Source organism: Xyrauchen texanus, chromosome 30 (assembly GCF_025860055.1).
Source record: "Xyrauchen texanus isolate HMW12.3.18 chromosome 30, RBS_HiC_50CHRs, whole genome shotgun sequence".
NCBI classification, from domain to species: domain Eukaryota; kingdom Metazoa; phylum Chordata; class Actinopteri; order Cypriniformes; family Catostomidae; genus Xyrauchen; species Xyrauchen texanus.
In genome coordinates, this window is record NC_068305.1 from 7,863,956 (window position 1) to 7,882,946 (window position 18,991).

At 36.6% G+C, this 18,991-nt stretch overlaps 1 protein-coding gene across 1 annotated transcript in view; it reads left to right on the plus strand.

The window, feature by feature from the left end:
* The first annotated feature begins 16,014 nt into the window (after positions 1–16,014).
* LOC127624134 (neurexin-3b) overlaps positions 16,015–18,991 on the plus strand; it is a 485,619-nt gene continuing 482,642 nt past the window's right edge. The window contains exon 1 of the mRNA XM_052098814.1: positions 16,015–16,711. Coding sequence (XP_051954774.1) covers positions 16,015–16,711 — 697 coding nt within the window. The remainder of the gene's footprint in view (positions 16,712–18,991) is intronic.

The window sequence follows — 18,991 nt, forward strand, 5'->3', positions numbered from 1 at the left end:
CGCTGACTCGTGGGTAGCACCCAGACACGAGAGGCAGCGATCTTGGCCATCAGACGGGGAGAGACGACGACCGCAACTAGGAAATACACACAAACGGATAGACATCTTGAAAAAGACACTTCACCGTTTGCGCAATGCTTTTAGAGAAACATTTATATATATATATATATATATATATATATATATATATATATATATATATATATATATATATATATATATATATATATATATATATATATATATATATATATATATATATATATATATACCGTAATTTCCGGACTATAAGCCGCAACTTTTTTCCGACGCTTTGAACCTCGCGGCTTATACAATGACGCGGCTAATATATGGATTTTTCCCGCTTTCAGATTTTATAAAAAAAAAAAAAAAAACTTTCTGTGACGTGCTCAGTTTTTTGGCGGCGTGAAGCTTTCATTAGACCAATGAAATTGCCGAATGGGTTAAGGTCAAACAACGTTTTTTGTTTACTGTTTAGATTAAATCGAAGCGCTCAAACTTCCCATTATTCTGATTACGGTAGTCATTTTGTCACCCTCACCATGGCAAAGACATGGAGAAACGCATATGATGCTGCTTTCAAGTTGAAGGCGATTGATCTGGCTGTTGGAAAAGGAAATAGAGCTGCTGCACGGAGACGTTGGAAACAGCAGCGTGAGGAATTGACTCAGTGCAAAAAGACAACTAAATCTGAGGCTATTCTGAGGCTATTCAACTCCGACACCGAAGGAGATGACTTCAGTGGTTTCAGTGCACAGGACGAGGAAGATAGTGACCAATGACTTTCTTGGTAGGCTACTGTTTACTGCAAATGTTTTATCACAAGCCGTGTGTTTCAAGTGCCCTGCTTCACGTGTCCTTCTTGGGAAAACTGTCACACGGGCACCAGTGTGACAGTTTTCAGCAGGGCACTTGACGTTCCAGGTAAGGCTTTTAAATTGCCACAGCAATGTTTACAATAAATTTTATAAAGTTTCTCAATTCTTCTATGCGCCAACACTAGACTGACGTGTGTCACTCTCTCAGCTCTGTGGCTGCTGCCTTTTTATGCCGCTCTCGGCTCTCCCAATGCTTACTGAAATTAGACACCGGTGTTACACATAATTTAGCTCAGATGTAAGCTTACCGCTTTTCTCTCCCGGACGGGCGCTTGACCACGCCCCCGCTGCCACACCGTGTTTCATTAAAGCCTATTTATTTTTGTTACAAGCCGTGTTTCGTTAAAGCCTGTGTAAAGTTAATTTGTTTCAATGTACCGGTAGGCACCTGCGGCTTATAGACAGGTGCGGCTTATTTATGTTCAAAATAATATTTTTTTAAAAATCAGTGGGTGCGGCTTATACTCAGGTGCGCTCAATAGTCCGAAATTACGGTATATATATATATATATATATATATATATATATATATATATATATATATATATATGTACAGTATATGAGAATATATATATATATATATATATATATATATATATATATATATATATATATATATATATATATATATACGAAGTTATTCACTCTGTGAGCTCTTTTTTCTCTGCTGCTGAAGCGACCAGTGGTGTATGCTCAGCACAACGCAGTGTGCGAGGGGGAGAACCGCTGGAAAGTGCCGTAGAACCAACAGCATTGTAGAGATGACGAAGACGGAGAAGAAGAAATCTGATGTGGATGTGCAGCGTCACTCCTTTTATACCCGTATGTCCGGGTGAGTGGCATGCAAATTCCACACGGCAATTCTCATTGGCCTTTTCTCAAGATCAGAGATGTCTGGGCTCCGACACAACATCGAGTGAGTGACAGACGGAGAACTACAGTTTGCAAGTGCACATGGGGACAAAGTTCTTACTTTTTGGAGAAATATGCTCTGGTGAAAGAAAAATGTAACTGTTTGGCATAATGACCATTGTTATGTTTGGAGGAAAAAGGGTGAATCTTGCAAGCTGAATAACACCATCCCAATCATAAAGGATGGGGTGGCAGCATTATGTTGTTGGGGTGCTTTGCTGCAGGAGGTACAATGTATACCTCTAAATTTGTGGCAAAATGGAAAGCAAAGTCAAGGTATTGGAGTGGTTATCACAAAGCCATGACTGACCTCAATACGATAGAACATTTGTGGGCAGAACTGAAATATTGTGTGTGAGCAAGGAGGTCTACAAACCTGACTCATTTACACCAGTTCTGTCTGGAGGAATGGGACATAATTCCAGCAACTTATTGTGAGAAGCTTTTGGAAGGCCACCCAAAACGTTTGACCCAATTTAAACAATTTAAAGGCAATTCAACCAAATACAAAAAGTGTACGTCAACTTCTGACCCACTGGGAACGTGATGAAAGATATAAAAGCTGAAATAAAGCATTCTCTCTACTATTATTCTGACATTTCACATTCTTAAAATAAAGTAGTGATCCTAAGACAGACCTAAGAACTGATCAAATACAGGGAATGTTTCTGTAAACTTCTGACTTCAACTATAAGTACATTATTTAAAGATTAATCAATTGCGTTTGATGGAAATTTGTCAAATCTTAATCGATGTGTAAATCTTAAAGATAGATTGATATATATTTTTTAAATGACACACTTTACAAGTCTCTTATGATAAAGGTGGGTCTCTCAAGTAAAAGGCAACAGTAACTGTGGGAATAGTTTGCTAATATAATAGTTAATTGAGTTACAGTTACATTAAATTATTCTTTTCTGAGGACCAAAACAGCAAACTAATCAGGACATTTCAATACATCAGTCATTAAATGGTCATATTTAGCATGGGACTTGAGCTTTTAAATAAATACATACATAACACTGACAGCTGATGTATAGTGCATGCTGTCCTGTTGCAGCAGAGAGTGTCTGCCTCCTTGAAGACCTCGCTTCGGGTGTCAGGGATGTGGCTGCCTTACAGAGTCTCCCACGGGGTTCGTGCATTGGCTGAAGGATGTTCCTCCTAATTATGACAGAGAAGCCACAGGCCCCAGGGCATAGGACATTAGCTTCAGACACTGTAAGGAAAAGAGGCAGGAAACAGTTGTGGAAGGATGTGCTTTTTAAAATGTTAGTGTGGTTGTATGGAGGCAGGAGAAATGTCATGAAAGAAACAGAGTTGTGGGTGGATTTTGGTGAGGGGTTGATGTTGCACTTTTGTGGGACTTTCTTAGATTTGGAGAGAGCTGCATGTGAACATTTTATATAAATACATGCAGTGGCAAGGTCCTGGCAGTGATAGAAAGGTAGTTAAACAGTATTTAACTGTTTACTAACTTGACCCAGTAATGGGCTCATCTTTGATGAGGCTGTGGCAGCAGGGCTTTTTGATAATTGGGAGCATGTTGGGTGAAATAAAATGTCAATGACTATATTTAAAGTGTTAGCATGTTGTGTATGCCAGTTTGTTAATAAAGCAACAGCGCCAGCAAATAACATAAATGTTAACGTATGCATAACATAATGAGGTTGTTGTGAAGATGATCATTTCAAAATACATATTGGTAAAGCAGTTCTTTAGGTTTTTAGTTGGTATGAAACATGTTATATTGTAGTAGTCTCATTAGAGACTGAAAATACACAGCTTACAGCTGTGGGAAAGTTTACTAAACTGTATTTCACATTTTAAGATAGTATGAACAATGTTTACCCTGAAATAATTCTTGAATTATATACAGTCACACATTTTTTGCAACTTATTCTAAAAAGAGTGTAAAGGGATCAATGGAAAGGAGGAGGCGAGTACCGGCTTTTCAAAATAAATAATGGTTTAATAATAAACTAAATCAGAAGACACAAACACACATATGACGGACATGTCCGTAAACGATCTCTCTCTCCCGCACTATCCTCTGCAGTCGACCGTTATCCCTCTCGGAGGCTTGATTAGCCTAATACGGGACCGGGTGTGTAGGATCCCCACCCGGCCCGACCCTCCGCCCTGCCACAAAGACTATTTACATAATTTGATTGATGTAGACTTATTGTTATTGTTTAATTTTACTTAAATTGTGCATTCATATAGTTATATATTTGATGTGCGTTTGATAGTTTTTAACTAGGCTGCATGTATTTAATGATCCTTACACAGAGCAATAAAATGAGAGATAGATCCATAGCTTTCGCAATATTTCACTGTAACTCTTTCCCAAAAAGTTTTTGAATTAATTAAGCATTTTAAAAGCTTTGTTCATTGAGGAGTCAAAAACCACAGGAGAGCCAAATAAAAAAAAAAAAGACTGATGGCTGCTACAGTGGCCCCAAAAATATCTGAACACTTAAACTACACATATAAATGTAGAAATGTTGCAATATGATTATTGGAGTGTATAACAAAATATCAAATCAAGTGTCATTTATTTTAAAGGAAGATAGCACAACTAAACTTTTCAAACCATACATTTTGCAAAAAGAACTTAATATAGCTAGATAAATTAAGGTCAACAGTATTTGGACACTTTCTGGTTGTCAAACATGTCCATATGTTCATCAAAAGTTGATAATCTGCACTGTTGGCTACTCTGCTAGGGCACCTTCACTGAATTTTAAAGAATTACTCCATTTCTAGAAGGAGTAATCATTGCAGAAATATTTGCTTGGGTATTTCTAAAGCTCAGTGGAAATCTTTTGAGTCCTTTGAAAATCCTTTGGGTGCTTGGAAGTTTGTCTGAAAGATGCATCCTTATGAGATGCCTTCACATGAAAATCGCTGCCTGTGAAGTCATTGACTGACAGGGCAGTGAGGCATCAAGGCAGCAGCTGCCTTACCTTTCAGATGCAATGCATACATCCACTAAAAATCACCTTGGAACCCACTGGTTAGAAGTAACAGAAAAAAGTGTTAGTTCAGAGAAAATGTCTAGGAAATGTTGTTTACAGATGCCATTTGGTGTGATATTTTGTTAGAAAGCATTGACATTATACTGTATACATGTTTGGTGTTTTATTTAGTCCAAATACTTTTTGGGGCTGTTTTGGCACTGTAAATGCCAAAACTTGTGGATCAGGGATGGTGCTAGGATTTTTGTCCAGTGATCAGTCTGGGGTGCCAACGAAATCCCATCCAACTGGGGGGCTGGCCCCCGTCAAGACCCACACCTGTTGTGGATTGTATGCCACGCAGTGCTGCAGAGTGACATAGCAACTGATAAACTGCAGAGATCACAATGCTGTTTCTCTTCTTTGGAATAAGACACTAACCCAGCAATGCAAATCACTGGTTAAAAGCCCTGATAAATTAATATTGCAAATGCAACTTATTGCTTATTTAAGCCTCATGTAATATTGTGTAACATACAAACAAATACTCCAGCACTTTTCTACGGGCTGCTTACCAGTTCTGTGCTTTAGCCCAATATGCAAAAGCACAGAACTGGTAAGAAGAAGGTTGATGGTTCGATCCCCACAGCCAGCACCATTGTGTCCTTGAGCAAGACAATTAGCTCCAGGGGGATTGACCCTGTAATAACTGCACTGTGTTTGGATAAAAGTGTCTGCCAAATGCATAAATGTAAAATGTAAATATATATATAGTGCTGTGTACGCATATCCAGTGAGTGTGCCACGTGCATTTGCTTTCTCTTGCATGTTCCCACAGGACTCCAATGCACTTTCATTAAGCTGCATCAGTGATCATTTAATTAACTTTTAAAGTATTTCAGTATAATTAAAGTAGGTCGAGAGAACTACCTCGTATGTTACTTCACTAGACTAAATTAGCTCTGATCTGAGCGTCGACCAACAAATTGGAATTGATTTCTGAATGACAAATAGATCACTGCGCATGCGCTTGACAGTATTATAGTGTATCGATTAGCAATCAATTCTCTGGTCTTAGGAAATATGGCCAAATTAACTAAAATATAATAAAGATCAGGGGTGGAAAGTGTACTGAAAAATATTACTCAAGTAAAAGTACTGTTACATCTTAAAAATGTAGTATAAGTAGAGTAAAAGTACCTGTCCTAAAAACTACTAAGTAAGAGTAAATGAGTAGCTCATTTAAAAGTACTCATGAGTAGTGAGTTTTGAGTACTGTGTTGTGAAATCTATGCCCCTTTATGCTTCTCTAAACTCTATGCTTCAATTTAAAATTTTTGCACACATACTGTAATTTACATTCCCTTTTATTGCTGTTTGCCAGGAAGAATAAAAAATATAGGTATATTATAGGTGTTTGTGATTGACAGCTTTTAAAATACATCACTTATCTATGATACTATAAACACTACATTAATCTGATGGAAAAAATAATTAAAAGGGCAACATTATTACAGAAATTAAAAGATGAAAAAGTTATTTTTAATATCATAATGTATGAAACAATTACGTTGTACAAGTTTAGGGTCTCAATTTCCCTTAATGGTGACAGAGTGTTATTGTTGTGCATAAAACATGTTCAAACAATGCAAGGAATGCACATTTTTCTTTTAATGAAAACCCACTAAAAAAGCAGGGTCACTTGGTGCGTTATGTCCCAGCTCAATGTATCAGCTCTTTTGGTCCATTCAATGCAAGTGAATGGGTGCCACATTTGTAAAGCTCTGAAAATCACAAGTAAGCATAAAAGTGGCCTAATTCATGTGACTCCAGTGGTTAAATCCATGTGCTCAGAAGAAATATGATAGGTTGGGTGAGAAAAAGATCAATATTTAAGTACATTTTTACTGTAAATTCTCCTCCCTGCTCAGTCAATCTCCACTTTAACTTTCACATTCTCCTTTTGCTTTTGGTAATTCACATTCTTCATGCATATCGCCATTAAAAAATATAATCAGGACAGGGAAATAGTAAACACAGATGGTGGGAAAATAGTGCATTAAAAGTACAGTTACAGCACTTAAAATATACTCAAGTAAAAGTATAAAATTTTTAAACTACTTAAACAAGTACAATTCTTGGGATTAATTTCAGTAACGTATAATTCGTTACTTTATACCCCTGATAAAGATGCATTTTACGTTTTAGATATTCTGCTTATTAACTCAAAAGTAATTTTTACTGAATCAAGTAGAATTTGATATGTTTATGAAACTGAAATGTCAATTAATTAAGAATGTTTTCTGGGTTTCGTTTGTTCTGGGCTGTTACAGAACTGTGGAGTCATTCAGCACCATGGAGAGTTCACCAAAATATACCCAGTCTTCCACGAAAACCGTTTACCTCAGTATGTCGATATCTAACTTAAAAAAAAACTAACAAATCCAACCAAGCAAACAAACATAAACAGCGAAACGATGTTGATATGTAAATTTTGCACATCTATCATCCGGAACTTAATTTTTGAGCTGAAACTTTGACGAATGTGGAGGAAATATGAAGTACTTAGGATGAGACATGAATATTCACCGAAGTAATGTCACATAAAGGGGAATCCTCACGTAAACCGCTTTATTTGTCTTTTGTACAACTTTAAATGGCGTGTTTCTTGTAAGTAGTGGGCGGAGCAGAGGAGCTCGCGAGCGCTGGCCATGCGAGAGCGCGTCAGTCGCGCGGAGGAGAGAGTGAGCTGTTGATGCGTGGACGCGCGAATGCGGATTATCCCGCAACTCTGGACCTGACCTCAACATCACTGCAGCAGCGCTCCATCACTCGCAACTTGGAATTAACATTTCTTTAAAACATTTGAGAGTAAACCGGATTTTCTGTCGGGGCAGAGTATTCTTCTGTGACAAGGTAAAGCAAAGCTACTTTAAGACATTTATACAGTTTCACCGATGAGTTTTGGCACGAACTCGTATCACATTGCACATATTACAAATGTCATGTCGCACTTAATCCACCCCCATTTGTATTTTAATGAATATGCTTATTTTTAATATAGAGACGTAGACGTCCATTTGAACAGGGGTAGCTCTGTTCTTCTAATGTAACGGTCTGGTCTATTTCAATTTGAAGACGTGTTTTTGAACATGAAACACAATTGAAATTCTTATTCATTGTGCTCCTTTTATTTCCATTTTCATAAATATTACTAAAATAAAGGATGTTGTGTCATTGCTCAAAGAGAGGAATGAAGGATGCATTCAGGAGTCCGAACATGAACACACACTCTCTCTCTCGCTCTCTCTCTCTCTCTCTCGCGCGCACAGACACACACACACACACACACACACACACACACACATGTTGTGTTTCCATGTTTTATGGGGACTTTCCATAGACATAATGGTTTTTATACTGTACAAACTTTATATTCTATCCCCTAAACCTAACCCTACCCCTAAACCTAACCCTCACAGAAAACTTTCTGCATTTTTACATTTTCAAAAAACATAATTTAGTATGATTTATAAGCTGTTTTCCTCATGGGGACCGACAAAATGTCCCCACAAGGTCAAAAATTTCGGGTTTTACTATCCTTATGGGGACATTTGGTCCCCACAAAGTGATAAATACACGCTCACACACACACACACACACACACACACACACACACACACACACACACATGTTTTATGGGGACTTTCCATAGACATAATGGTTTTTATACTGTACAAACTTTATATTCTATCCCCTAAACCTAACCCTACCCCTAAACCTAACCCTCACAGAAAACTTTCTGCATTTTTACATTTTCAAAAATCATAATATGATTTATAAGCTGTTTTCCTCATGGGGACCGACAAAATGTCCCCACAAGGTCAAACATTTCGGGTTTTACTATCTTTATGGGGACATTTGGTCCCCACAAAGTGATAAATACACACTCACACACACACACACACACACACACACACACACGCACACACACACACACTCTATGCTTTAACAGTGCAAAAGTTTAATGGACCGTATAAATATGCGCAGTTTTACCCTTAGCTTATAAGAATAAGTATTTGACTCTGGCATACCGTAAGTGTACATAAAATGTAATTAATTAGGGATCAAATGTATTTATTCTTTATATAGATATTATATATAATCAAATTGACCCATTGCCTAACGTATAACAACATACATGCACATACATACATAGATACATACATGCACGAAAAGGTTTTGCATGCATTTTGTGGCCTCCACTAGAAAACACAAGCAGCCCATTGGGATTCTAAAGGATCTGCAGTTTTGTTTAGTTCGTTTCAACACTATTGCCATACATTTTTTTTTTTTAATTATTATTCTAAAGGCTTAATACATTTTAAAGAGTTTATGTAATGAACAAATTCTCTTCCACAATGTATGGACGGCCACATATAGTATTAGCTACTATTGCACTGCAGGTTTCTGTGGCATGCTTATTTGTCGTCCTCTGTGAAAGTATATCACGGTGGATTTGATGACTCTCTCCTTTCAATAAGAGAAATTCTACTCTTTGGATAATTATTTAGATAATTAATGCCAAAGATAGTTGAGGGTGTGTGGAGGAACTCGGCTGAGTTTGGCATGACATTGGAGAAAACCATTTATGGTTAGAACACACTAATACAAATGTTGATAAAATGTATTCCCTGAATGCACTGTGTCGCTTTGGATAAAAGCATCTGAAATGCTGAAATGTTCAGCATATAGGGTAGACCAGAGCAACTTATCCCACTTTTTACTCCAGTGAATATTTCTCAGGGTAGGTTTATAAAAAGTCCCTTTCTGTTTAGTTACAGTCTTGACTACAAAAAAAGCTATTCTAAATTTCCACAGATATTGTGCTGGAAAAAGAGATGTTAAAACAAATTTTGTTTATGTCTTGTGGCTATTCTTTTGAAAAAGTAAGTGTTTAAGCAATTACATTTGGCCCCATTCACTTCCATTGTAAGTCTCTCGCTGTAACCCAGAGTTTTCCTTTTTTTTTTTTATAAAAGAAGGGATAAGTCAAATATATTTTTTATGTTAATCAAAATTATGCCATAAATGCTTTTAATTGATGCTGTTGTATTGAACCCGGCATATTCCTTTAAATAGTAACATTTGAAATTGCAAAAATATGAAAGGCAACATACAAAAACGCCACAAAAATGACACAACATATGGCAGAACATATACTTAATTTACATTCTAATTCCTCATGTTTCATGTCTAATCTAAGCAATTAATTTATTACACATGAACTAGGATGAATTATGCTTATGCTCTAAGCAGCACTTAAAAATCCTGTCCAAATGTCTTTTGGACATCAAATGTCTATCTGCAGAGTTCTTATCGCCTCTATATAATTTGTAATCCAATAGTGTGTATTTTGTTTGTAATAAATCCTCAATGTGAATACTGCCAGACCCATGGCAGTCATCATGGGCTGAGGATCGGGTTTCAGGCCAGCCTATTCCCAGTACATCAGCCTTCACAGGAAGCCCTTCTAAAAACCCCTTCTCTATGATGGCTTGCCTATCAGTGGCATGCATGGTACATATCTTGACCGTGGCCACTACGTTCTGCTCCACTCACCACCTTTTAACCATTCTTCTCAAATCTTGTGGAGAGCTTTTGAAACCATTGAAACACAGACAAGGCCCACTATCACTCAGGAGACGGTCCGCGCATCTGTGTTGGTATCAATTGCCTTAATTCAATAGCTGGCTGCCAGGGTGAGATTAACTATTCAAGGCAGGTAGTTAAAGGGGTTATTGTGTTGCATCGCTGTGGAACAGTTACGATTGGGGAAGCTTTTGTCTACGGGGGCTTCATGCCAAAGCAACACCCAGGGCAGGGACGGATGGAATTCTACAAAAACACATATCTCTCCGTCAGACATCTGTCAACTCACCGTGTGTGTTGTAAATACTTAGGTGTTGTACACAGCAAATGTTGTACTGTGGGTTTTGTGGCAACTTTTATGCAGTTTTAAATGTGAAATAGTTGCTTAGGTTGAAGGCAAGCATTATTTTATAGAAATATGCTTTAATAGAGGCTCTAAAATATAAACAGGATGCCTGTTTTATGTTTAACATACTAACAAGAAAAATAATCTTTAAAGGTCCAGTAATTTCTGTGCTACTAGCTGCACCAAATGGAATTGCACAAATAATGGTTGTTTCCAAACAGGTTTCCCAAACATTTCCCTGTCTAGGGCTGCATGATTATGACACTATTTGTTCATTCTTTTCCTTGAAATTGTAAATGTAATTCATTTTGATTAAGAATATTTACATTAAAATACCTATTTTGGATGCCGTATTCTTTGTACTGGCCACACATCCAAAAACAAGCTGAAAACTGTTTGAAATTATTCTATTGCTTTTTTATACATCAGTAAATCAAGATTAAACATTTGATCTCACATTGGCCTTTAAAAGTATAAAAAACAAAGCTATTTTTCACATCAGTTATATACAGTATAAAGCAATGGACTCGTCTGGTTGATTAAAATGATCAACCGCTGTACAAATAGAATAGTCATAAAATGGAAAATGAAATATAAATTTTAACATGAGAAGTAGAACTACATGGACTGCTGCCATTGACACTTTTCGATTAATTATGCAATTCTACCCCTGTCTGTCGTTGTCAGACAACCAGGTAGCCCCGCCCAAACTCATGCCATTGGTTGAGAAGTGTGAGTGTTTAAAAAACAGATTAATGTTTTGAAATTGCCACTGAGCCACAGTCATTTCATTCTTCTGGAAGTCAACCTATGCATGGCTAACTTGTAGTCGCTTTAAGTGTAAAACTGAACATTTTGCCTGAACTCATGAGACGCATCAGACAACAGTCAGAGTCATTACTGTAGGCTACTATTGTATTTACACATCCATGCAAATGCCGAAAATGCTTACCTACAATTCAGTACATATTGAGTGCTATGTGTGAGCATAAATAAGTGAATTCAGACACAGTTGTAAAAGTAACTGCACTTTGTGAATGACTCGACTGTCACATTGTGTCCCGAATGAAGAAAAAACACCTGAAATCCAATTTGACCATTCAAACTGAAAATATGATTTGAATCGTCTCTTAAAGCAGTGTTTCCCAACCACTGTGCCGCAACTAGAGTGCCGTGAAAGATTGTCAGATGTGCTGTGGAAAATTATAAAATTCCACAAAATAAAGAAATGCATAAAAAAATAATAATAATTACAGGGATCCAGATTCCTCACCTTTTGGAGAAATTTGCCATTTTGAAACCATAAACAGTCATGTTTGTGATTGTTCAGAGCAATGGGCAAAAGTGACTTGTATTTATACACGTTAAGAGTCTTTCATATGACTCGCGTCAGCACTGCAGAATACATTGAAGTCTATGAAGTGATGTCACTTTACACCAAAGTGTTTTTCACTCACACATTTTTGCTTCACCAACAATATCTTTGAGTACTAAGCAACAAGAAATAATTAAAAACCGTCCAAATTTGAAAAGAGACATTGAATGTCTCATAATTTCTTTTCATTAAATATTACCTTATCGTTTATGAATATCAGAGACCCCAGATATTGAACTAATTTAAATTCACCAAGAAAACGCTTAGAGCTAAACATAAACAAGTCCTTTTATTTCTTTCTGCTAAAAATGCAACTGCAAGCTATTTTTTCTCTTTTGTAAAATCACCCCTCTGTGACGCTTTCTGCAAATCTTGTCATGTGGAGGACAAAACGGCACTTGACGCTGGGTTCTGCCTCCAGAACCAAATTAAAACTGCCACGAGAAGTCGTCTGTCCGAGACAAAGATGCAGACAATTGCCTCAGCGTCAGTCTCCCTTGATGCTTTTGATTATGCCAAGGTGAGTTTAAGTCGATGCGGACCAGGTGGAAGGTTTGAGTTGTCAATTGAGTTCTGTTCAGTAAATGTTTTACGTATTTGTTTTTTGTAATATTGCATTGTTCTTATGTCATGTTTTATTGGCCTCCACTGTTACTGCGGGAAAAAAAACATGAATCTGCTTCCTGTGGAGTCTTTGTTGTTCATCTGTTCTCTTCATAAATAAATAAATGCATAATCTGCTATATGCTTGTAATGTAAGGTAATTTTGAAAAATGAAAATGTGAACGAAAATAAAAGCTATTAAATGTCTTATATCATGAAAATATGAAAATAAAAATTATGGGAATTAATAGATTACGACCCTGTCCGTCAATGAGAAAGTCTATCGCAAGCACTGTATGTGTTCTTTTTGCTTAGCCGAATTTCAAACATTACAATTAAACATGCTACTAAGACAGACAGAAAACATGGACGAGTTTTTGAAAAAGTAAAATATTCACGACGGTTAGCCTATGTGGGATAGTGGTGTGCCGTAGAATTTAAAAGTCGTAAAAAGTCTGCCGTGGTAGAAAAAATGTTGGGAAACTTAAAGCACATGTGGATGTGGTTAAGATTGGGTTTGTAAAACCAAGATTTCATGTAAGGAATAATTGATGACGGACTGTTTAATTATACAAAAAATTATATTGTTATTAAGTGTTTTGTCTTCTTTTCCATTTAAAAATATCAAAAAATCCTTAAAAACATACATTTGTGTCACAAGTTCGAATCCAAGGCGTGCTGAGTGACTCCAGTCAGGCTTCCTAAGCAACCAATTGGCCCGGTTGCTAGGGTGGGTAGAGTCACGTTGGGTTAACCTCCTCGTGGTCGCTATAATGTGGTTCTCGCTCTCGGTGGGGCGCATGGTGAGTTGTGCGTGGATGCCGCAGAGAATAGCCTGAAGCCTCCACATGCTCTAGGTCTCCGCAATAAGGCAGCTGAGATTTGTCCTCCGCCACCTGGATTGAGGCTAGTCACTACACCACCATGAGGACTTAGAGTGCATTGGGAATTGGGCATTCCAAATTGGGGAGGAAAGGGGAGAAAATCCTGAATAATTTCTTGAGAAGCAGCATATAAGTGTCATGTCTAGATGTGTTTTGTGTTAATGTCTTTTAAAAAAAGGCATAAAAGTGTTTCCGTGTCATGTTATTTCCTGAGTCCCTGCCATGACATGTGGTTATCCTGTTTCCCTCGTGTTCATGTGACCTGTTCCCATTGGTTATAGTCTTGTTATTAGTTCTGTTATGTCATTGGTTCATGGTCATTGTCTTGTTATCTTGTTTATTAGTTCAGTCTTGTGATTGGTTGTTTTGTTTGTGTTTTGTAGTATGCATTTGGTTTCATGCCTCTAGTATCAAACTGCACTTGGGGTCTACACTTCATCATCATCGTCTGCCTGTCATTGCCAGCAGCATTACAGAAAGATGTTTAGACTTGATTTCAAAGAATGTAGCTTGAATATGAGTATTTTGTATATAAATGTAATTTTTTAACTTGTGCCAGTGCAGTAAAGACAAAATATATTTATATTCAAGATATTTTCTCAAAGCAAGTCTAAATATATTATATGTTGCTTCTTAGGTAAATGTATCTTGTTTTAAGGATTTTTAGCTATTTTAAAATGTTTAAATATATAATATTTACTTATGTATTATGATTCACTATGTCGCGAGCCATCACATTATAATCTAGCTGCAGCAAGAGCATGTGAGGGACAAGCATCCCCATGCCAGAGTGTGCATCAGCCGTGATGCAGTTTCAATCTCTCCCACTTAGATCGGGTCACTTCACGTGACTCATAGAAGAGGTTCTGAACGCACAGAGAAATGCTAGTTTCGGAGTTTGTACTTATTTAAATGAACTTAAAAAAAGGATCTTTTAAAGATGTAATGGCAGGGTGTTTCCTTTAAAGTCACTCGACGCGTTTTGCTTAACCGGAACAGCAGCTCCGGCTCCACTTTATTGCACAATGAGAGAGCTTCTGTATTTACTTATTTTGTACTTTTGTATAATTCCCTCATACTTTCCAATCTACATCACCTTAAGCTGTTTGGAAAGTTTGGAGTGCCTCTGGAGTGTGCGCTGTTTTATTCCTTTCTTCATTCAGGCACGAGCTGCAGTTCTCCTCTCGCACTTCATCATTAGAGTTTAATGTGATTTCATGTTATGTTAAATGAGTTCAAAGGACTATTCAACAAAGGACTATTCAATTTTTTTGACAATTTTTTATTTTTAACGTTGTCGATAAACTTGACTAATCTTTTCAGCCCTAAAAATGATATTACATGGATCCTTACATGTATTTTTCTCCTAAAACTGATGAGGTTTTGAAGATTAATGAGTTTTAAATCAGCAAAACCTACCTCACTAACCTAAACCTTAAGTTAAAGCTAACCGATTGTGTCACAAAAAGCAAATATAAAATTGCGTTTTGTGGTGCTTTTATGACAGTTTTAGCTTGTACCCCGACCCATTGTACAGCAAGCGCATATAAATCAGTTGACCTACTGCACAGTTTGATCACATTTGAACAAGCTTGTAAATGTATTTGGTTATGTAATGCATGTCTTAAAATGGATCGTCTTACAAGTCATAAGCTATAGTAAAAGTGTTTTGAATGTCATATTGTAAGCAGGGTGAAAAGTGTTAATTAATTGATAATATACAGTTTTACTCATGATTTGTGTGAAAGGATATGAAAGTCATTGTTGTTTGTAATGCCTCTGGTTTTGCGTATGATAAGTATACAAGCATTGTAAAAACAATTTAGCAAAATAGGTATTGTAACATGATTCTTTGTGGTTGGGTTTTTTGCAGTTTAGACTACAAACCACTGAAAAAAGTTGAATATGGCAAGAAATAATCGTGGAACATTTGTGTGTATATTTCTTGCAAAATTAACCTGATGAAAACTGGTGTGTATTTTTCACAACTGGTGTGTATTTTTCTTCTCTTCACAGATAAAAGGCTCAATGTGGCCATTAACATGCGGCGATACAGAATCAAAATGGAGCAGCAGTCTTTTAATTCTGGAAGTTGGCTCAAAGGAACATCATCAGTCAAGCCTCTCTAACGTGGAAGCTGAGCAGTTATCCACATCTCATCTCAAGGCTCTTTGGTCTGTTTGGAATTCATCCTAGTATTCTTAAACAGGGTTTTGGACAGCATGTGTCAGGAGCCTCTATGCGCTTATCTTCTTCGCCCCATATGTTTATCACCTAAAGGATTCAATGTTTCTTCAATGACCTCCAAATCAAATATTAATTGAGGAATTTGATTTGGTTTATTGCGCAAGGAACCCTTGTGATCACTTAATAATTTGTAACCATGCCTCACCTTTGCCGGCCCCATTGTGTACTATTGCTGCTCAGCACCTTCTTGAGTCTCGGTTTGGGCCTGGAGTTCACAGGCTCTGAGGGCCAGTGGGCACGTTATCTTCGCTGGGATGCCAGCACCAAAAGTGACCTCAGTTTTCAGTTCAAAACCACTATATCAAACGCTCTGGTTCTCTACTTTGACGATGGAGGATACTGCGACTTTCTGCTCCTGACCATTGAGGAAGGCAAGCTGAAGTTGCATTTCAGTGTGGACTGTGCAGAAACCACGATAACCTCCGACAAGATGGTCAATGACAGTCGCTGGCACTTTGCCACCATCAGCAGGCACAACTTGCGTACCGTGCTGGCACTGGATGGAGAGTCCAAAGTAGATGAGGTGAGACCGCAAAGGCAGTTCATGAAGATCGTCAGCGACCTGTATCTTGGAGGAGTGCCTCAAGACATTCGGACATCTGCCTTAACGCTACCGGGGGTTAAGGAGATGGCACCATTCAAGGGGATTATTACAGATCTGGGTTACGGGAATCAGGTTCCCACACGCCTTGGGAGCCAAAAAGTTAGGTTGGAGATGGAAGGCTTGTGTATGGAGAACCCTTGTGAAAATGGAGGCAGCTGCATCATGGCTGACGGTGAACTTTACTGTGACTGCTCCAAAACAGGATATGTAGGTCGTTACTGTAATGAAGGTAAGAGCATTTCTCTCCAACATCTACCTCTGGTAATTTATTAAAAGAAAACACTTTTTTGATGCAATTTGTATCAGTAATTATATTTTTATAGACAAATCTCAGCAACTGAGGACCCTAAAGTCAACATGAAATCAAAATGGACCCTGTTTATTTTTTAAAGGAATAGTTCACCCAAAAATTACAATTGATGATCAGTACATACATTCATTATTTTAAAGCTTTATTTTCTGCTTATGGTATATTAGGCTACATAACCGTATCTAATAGCAAGATAGCTATTTAGGAATATTATTTATAAAACTAGGTATGATTCTTTTCTGGTTAAGAACACCCACATTATTAAAAAAAATATTCCAAGTTCAGTACAAGTTGAGCTCAGCTTGTGACATATACAGCATTTGTGACATAATGTTGATTTCCACAAAAAATTATTTTGACTTGCCCCACCTTTTCTTTAAAAAAATCTAAAATATGGGTTACAGTGAGACACTTACAATAGAAGAGAACGGAGGCCATTTCTTTTTAACTTTACATTTTCACTTTTTCAAAAGTATAGCCAAGACATTAACAATATGTGTGGTAACATGATTTAGTGTGATCAAATTTATAGCCAATTTTACAACTTCGTTGACATGACTATGGAATGTCAACAAATCACAAAATGACTAGAAATTACGGTTTAAACAATTTATCAAGTCAAATAATACATGCGTTTTAAGTATAAAATAAATATTCCAGATTCAATACAAGTTCATTCAAATCAAGCATTTGTAGAATAATACTGATTGCCACAAACATTTATTTTGATTTGTCCATTTATATATATAAAATACAAAAATCAAGGTTACAGTGAGTCACTTACAATGGAAGTGAATGGACCCAATTAATATTTGAGCTGTAAAGTTGTTTAAATTGTCATTCTTACAGTCGATTTAGGGTTTGTTGACATTATGTCATCATGTTAACTAAGTTCGCTATAACTTTTCCAGGGTTGGGAGGGTTACTTTATTAATGTATTCCACTACAGATTACAGAATACATGCTGTAAAATGTAATTTGTAATGTATTCCGTTAGATTACTCAAGGTCAGTAAGGTATTCTAAATACTTTGAATTACTTCATCAGCACTGGTCGATTTTTTCACTTGTTTTGACTAAAAATTCTGCCAGACAAAATACACATGTTAAAAATACATCCTCTGAAAAAACTAAATATCTTATGCAGTGTTGTTTATAAAACAAGATTAATCTAATTGAACTTGTTTTAAGGATTTTTAGATTATTTAGATAAAATTATTATCAAGAATAAGATTTTTGCCCTAATATCAAAGGTCTTACAAGAAAAAATTAATTATGATCCAACATTAATTTTCTTGCAAAAAAAATGTGATCGTGTCTGGTAACATGTGCATGTAAAATGGCTAGAAATAGCATTTTAGCTCAGCATAAAGCTGACAATTTACCCAAGGTTTATTTCTATTTCTTCTGCTCCAAACTTACTTCAAACGTATTTCTCTGAATGCTCGTATGAATGTAACACATCAGAAAGTGTTTCACCGCTGTTCAAATGCACTTTGGATCACATCATTTTTATGTGTAAATGTTTTCCATCTGAAAGGACTAAATATTAAATGAAACAAATGACAATATAATGCAAAGTAATCTCTCCAGTAATAAAACTACTTTTTGAATGTAACTGTATTCTAATTACCAATTATCAAAGTGTAACTGTAGAGGAATACAGTTACTTATATTTTGTATTTTAAATACGTTACATGTATTCTGTTAATCCCCAACAATGAATTTATCACATTAAAATCATGTTAACACACATATTGTTTATGTCTTGTGGCGTAAAAGTGAGTATTTTAACATTCAATAATTGGCCACATTCACTTCCATTGTAAGTGCCTCTTACAAAATTTTTGTTCTTACAAAGTCTTTTTTTAAACACTGACCCTTAACACTTACTTAGTTTACTCATTTTAAACCATGACTTGCACTATACATAATTAAGTAATGTTGGCATTATATTCATGCTGGTTAGCCAGAGGGAAACTGGCCCCACAGTGAGCCTGGGTTTTTTTTTTTCTTTTTTTTTTCTTCTCTTCCTCTCCATTAACCAACATCTTATTGAGTTTTGTGGTCCTTGTAACAGTCACCTTCGGCTTGCTCACTGGGTTTCTAAATACAATTATTATTTATTTACTTATTTTTTAACACAATTCACAATCTTATTTGATAAAACTACACAATGGTGACTTCATTTTCTGTTAAT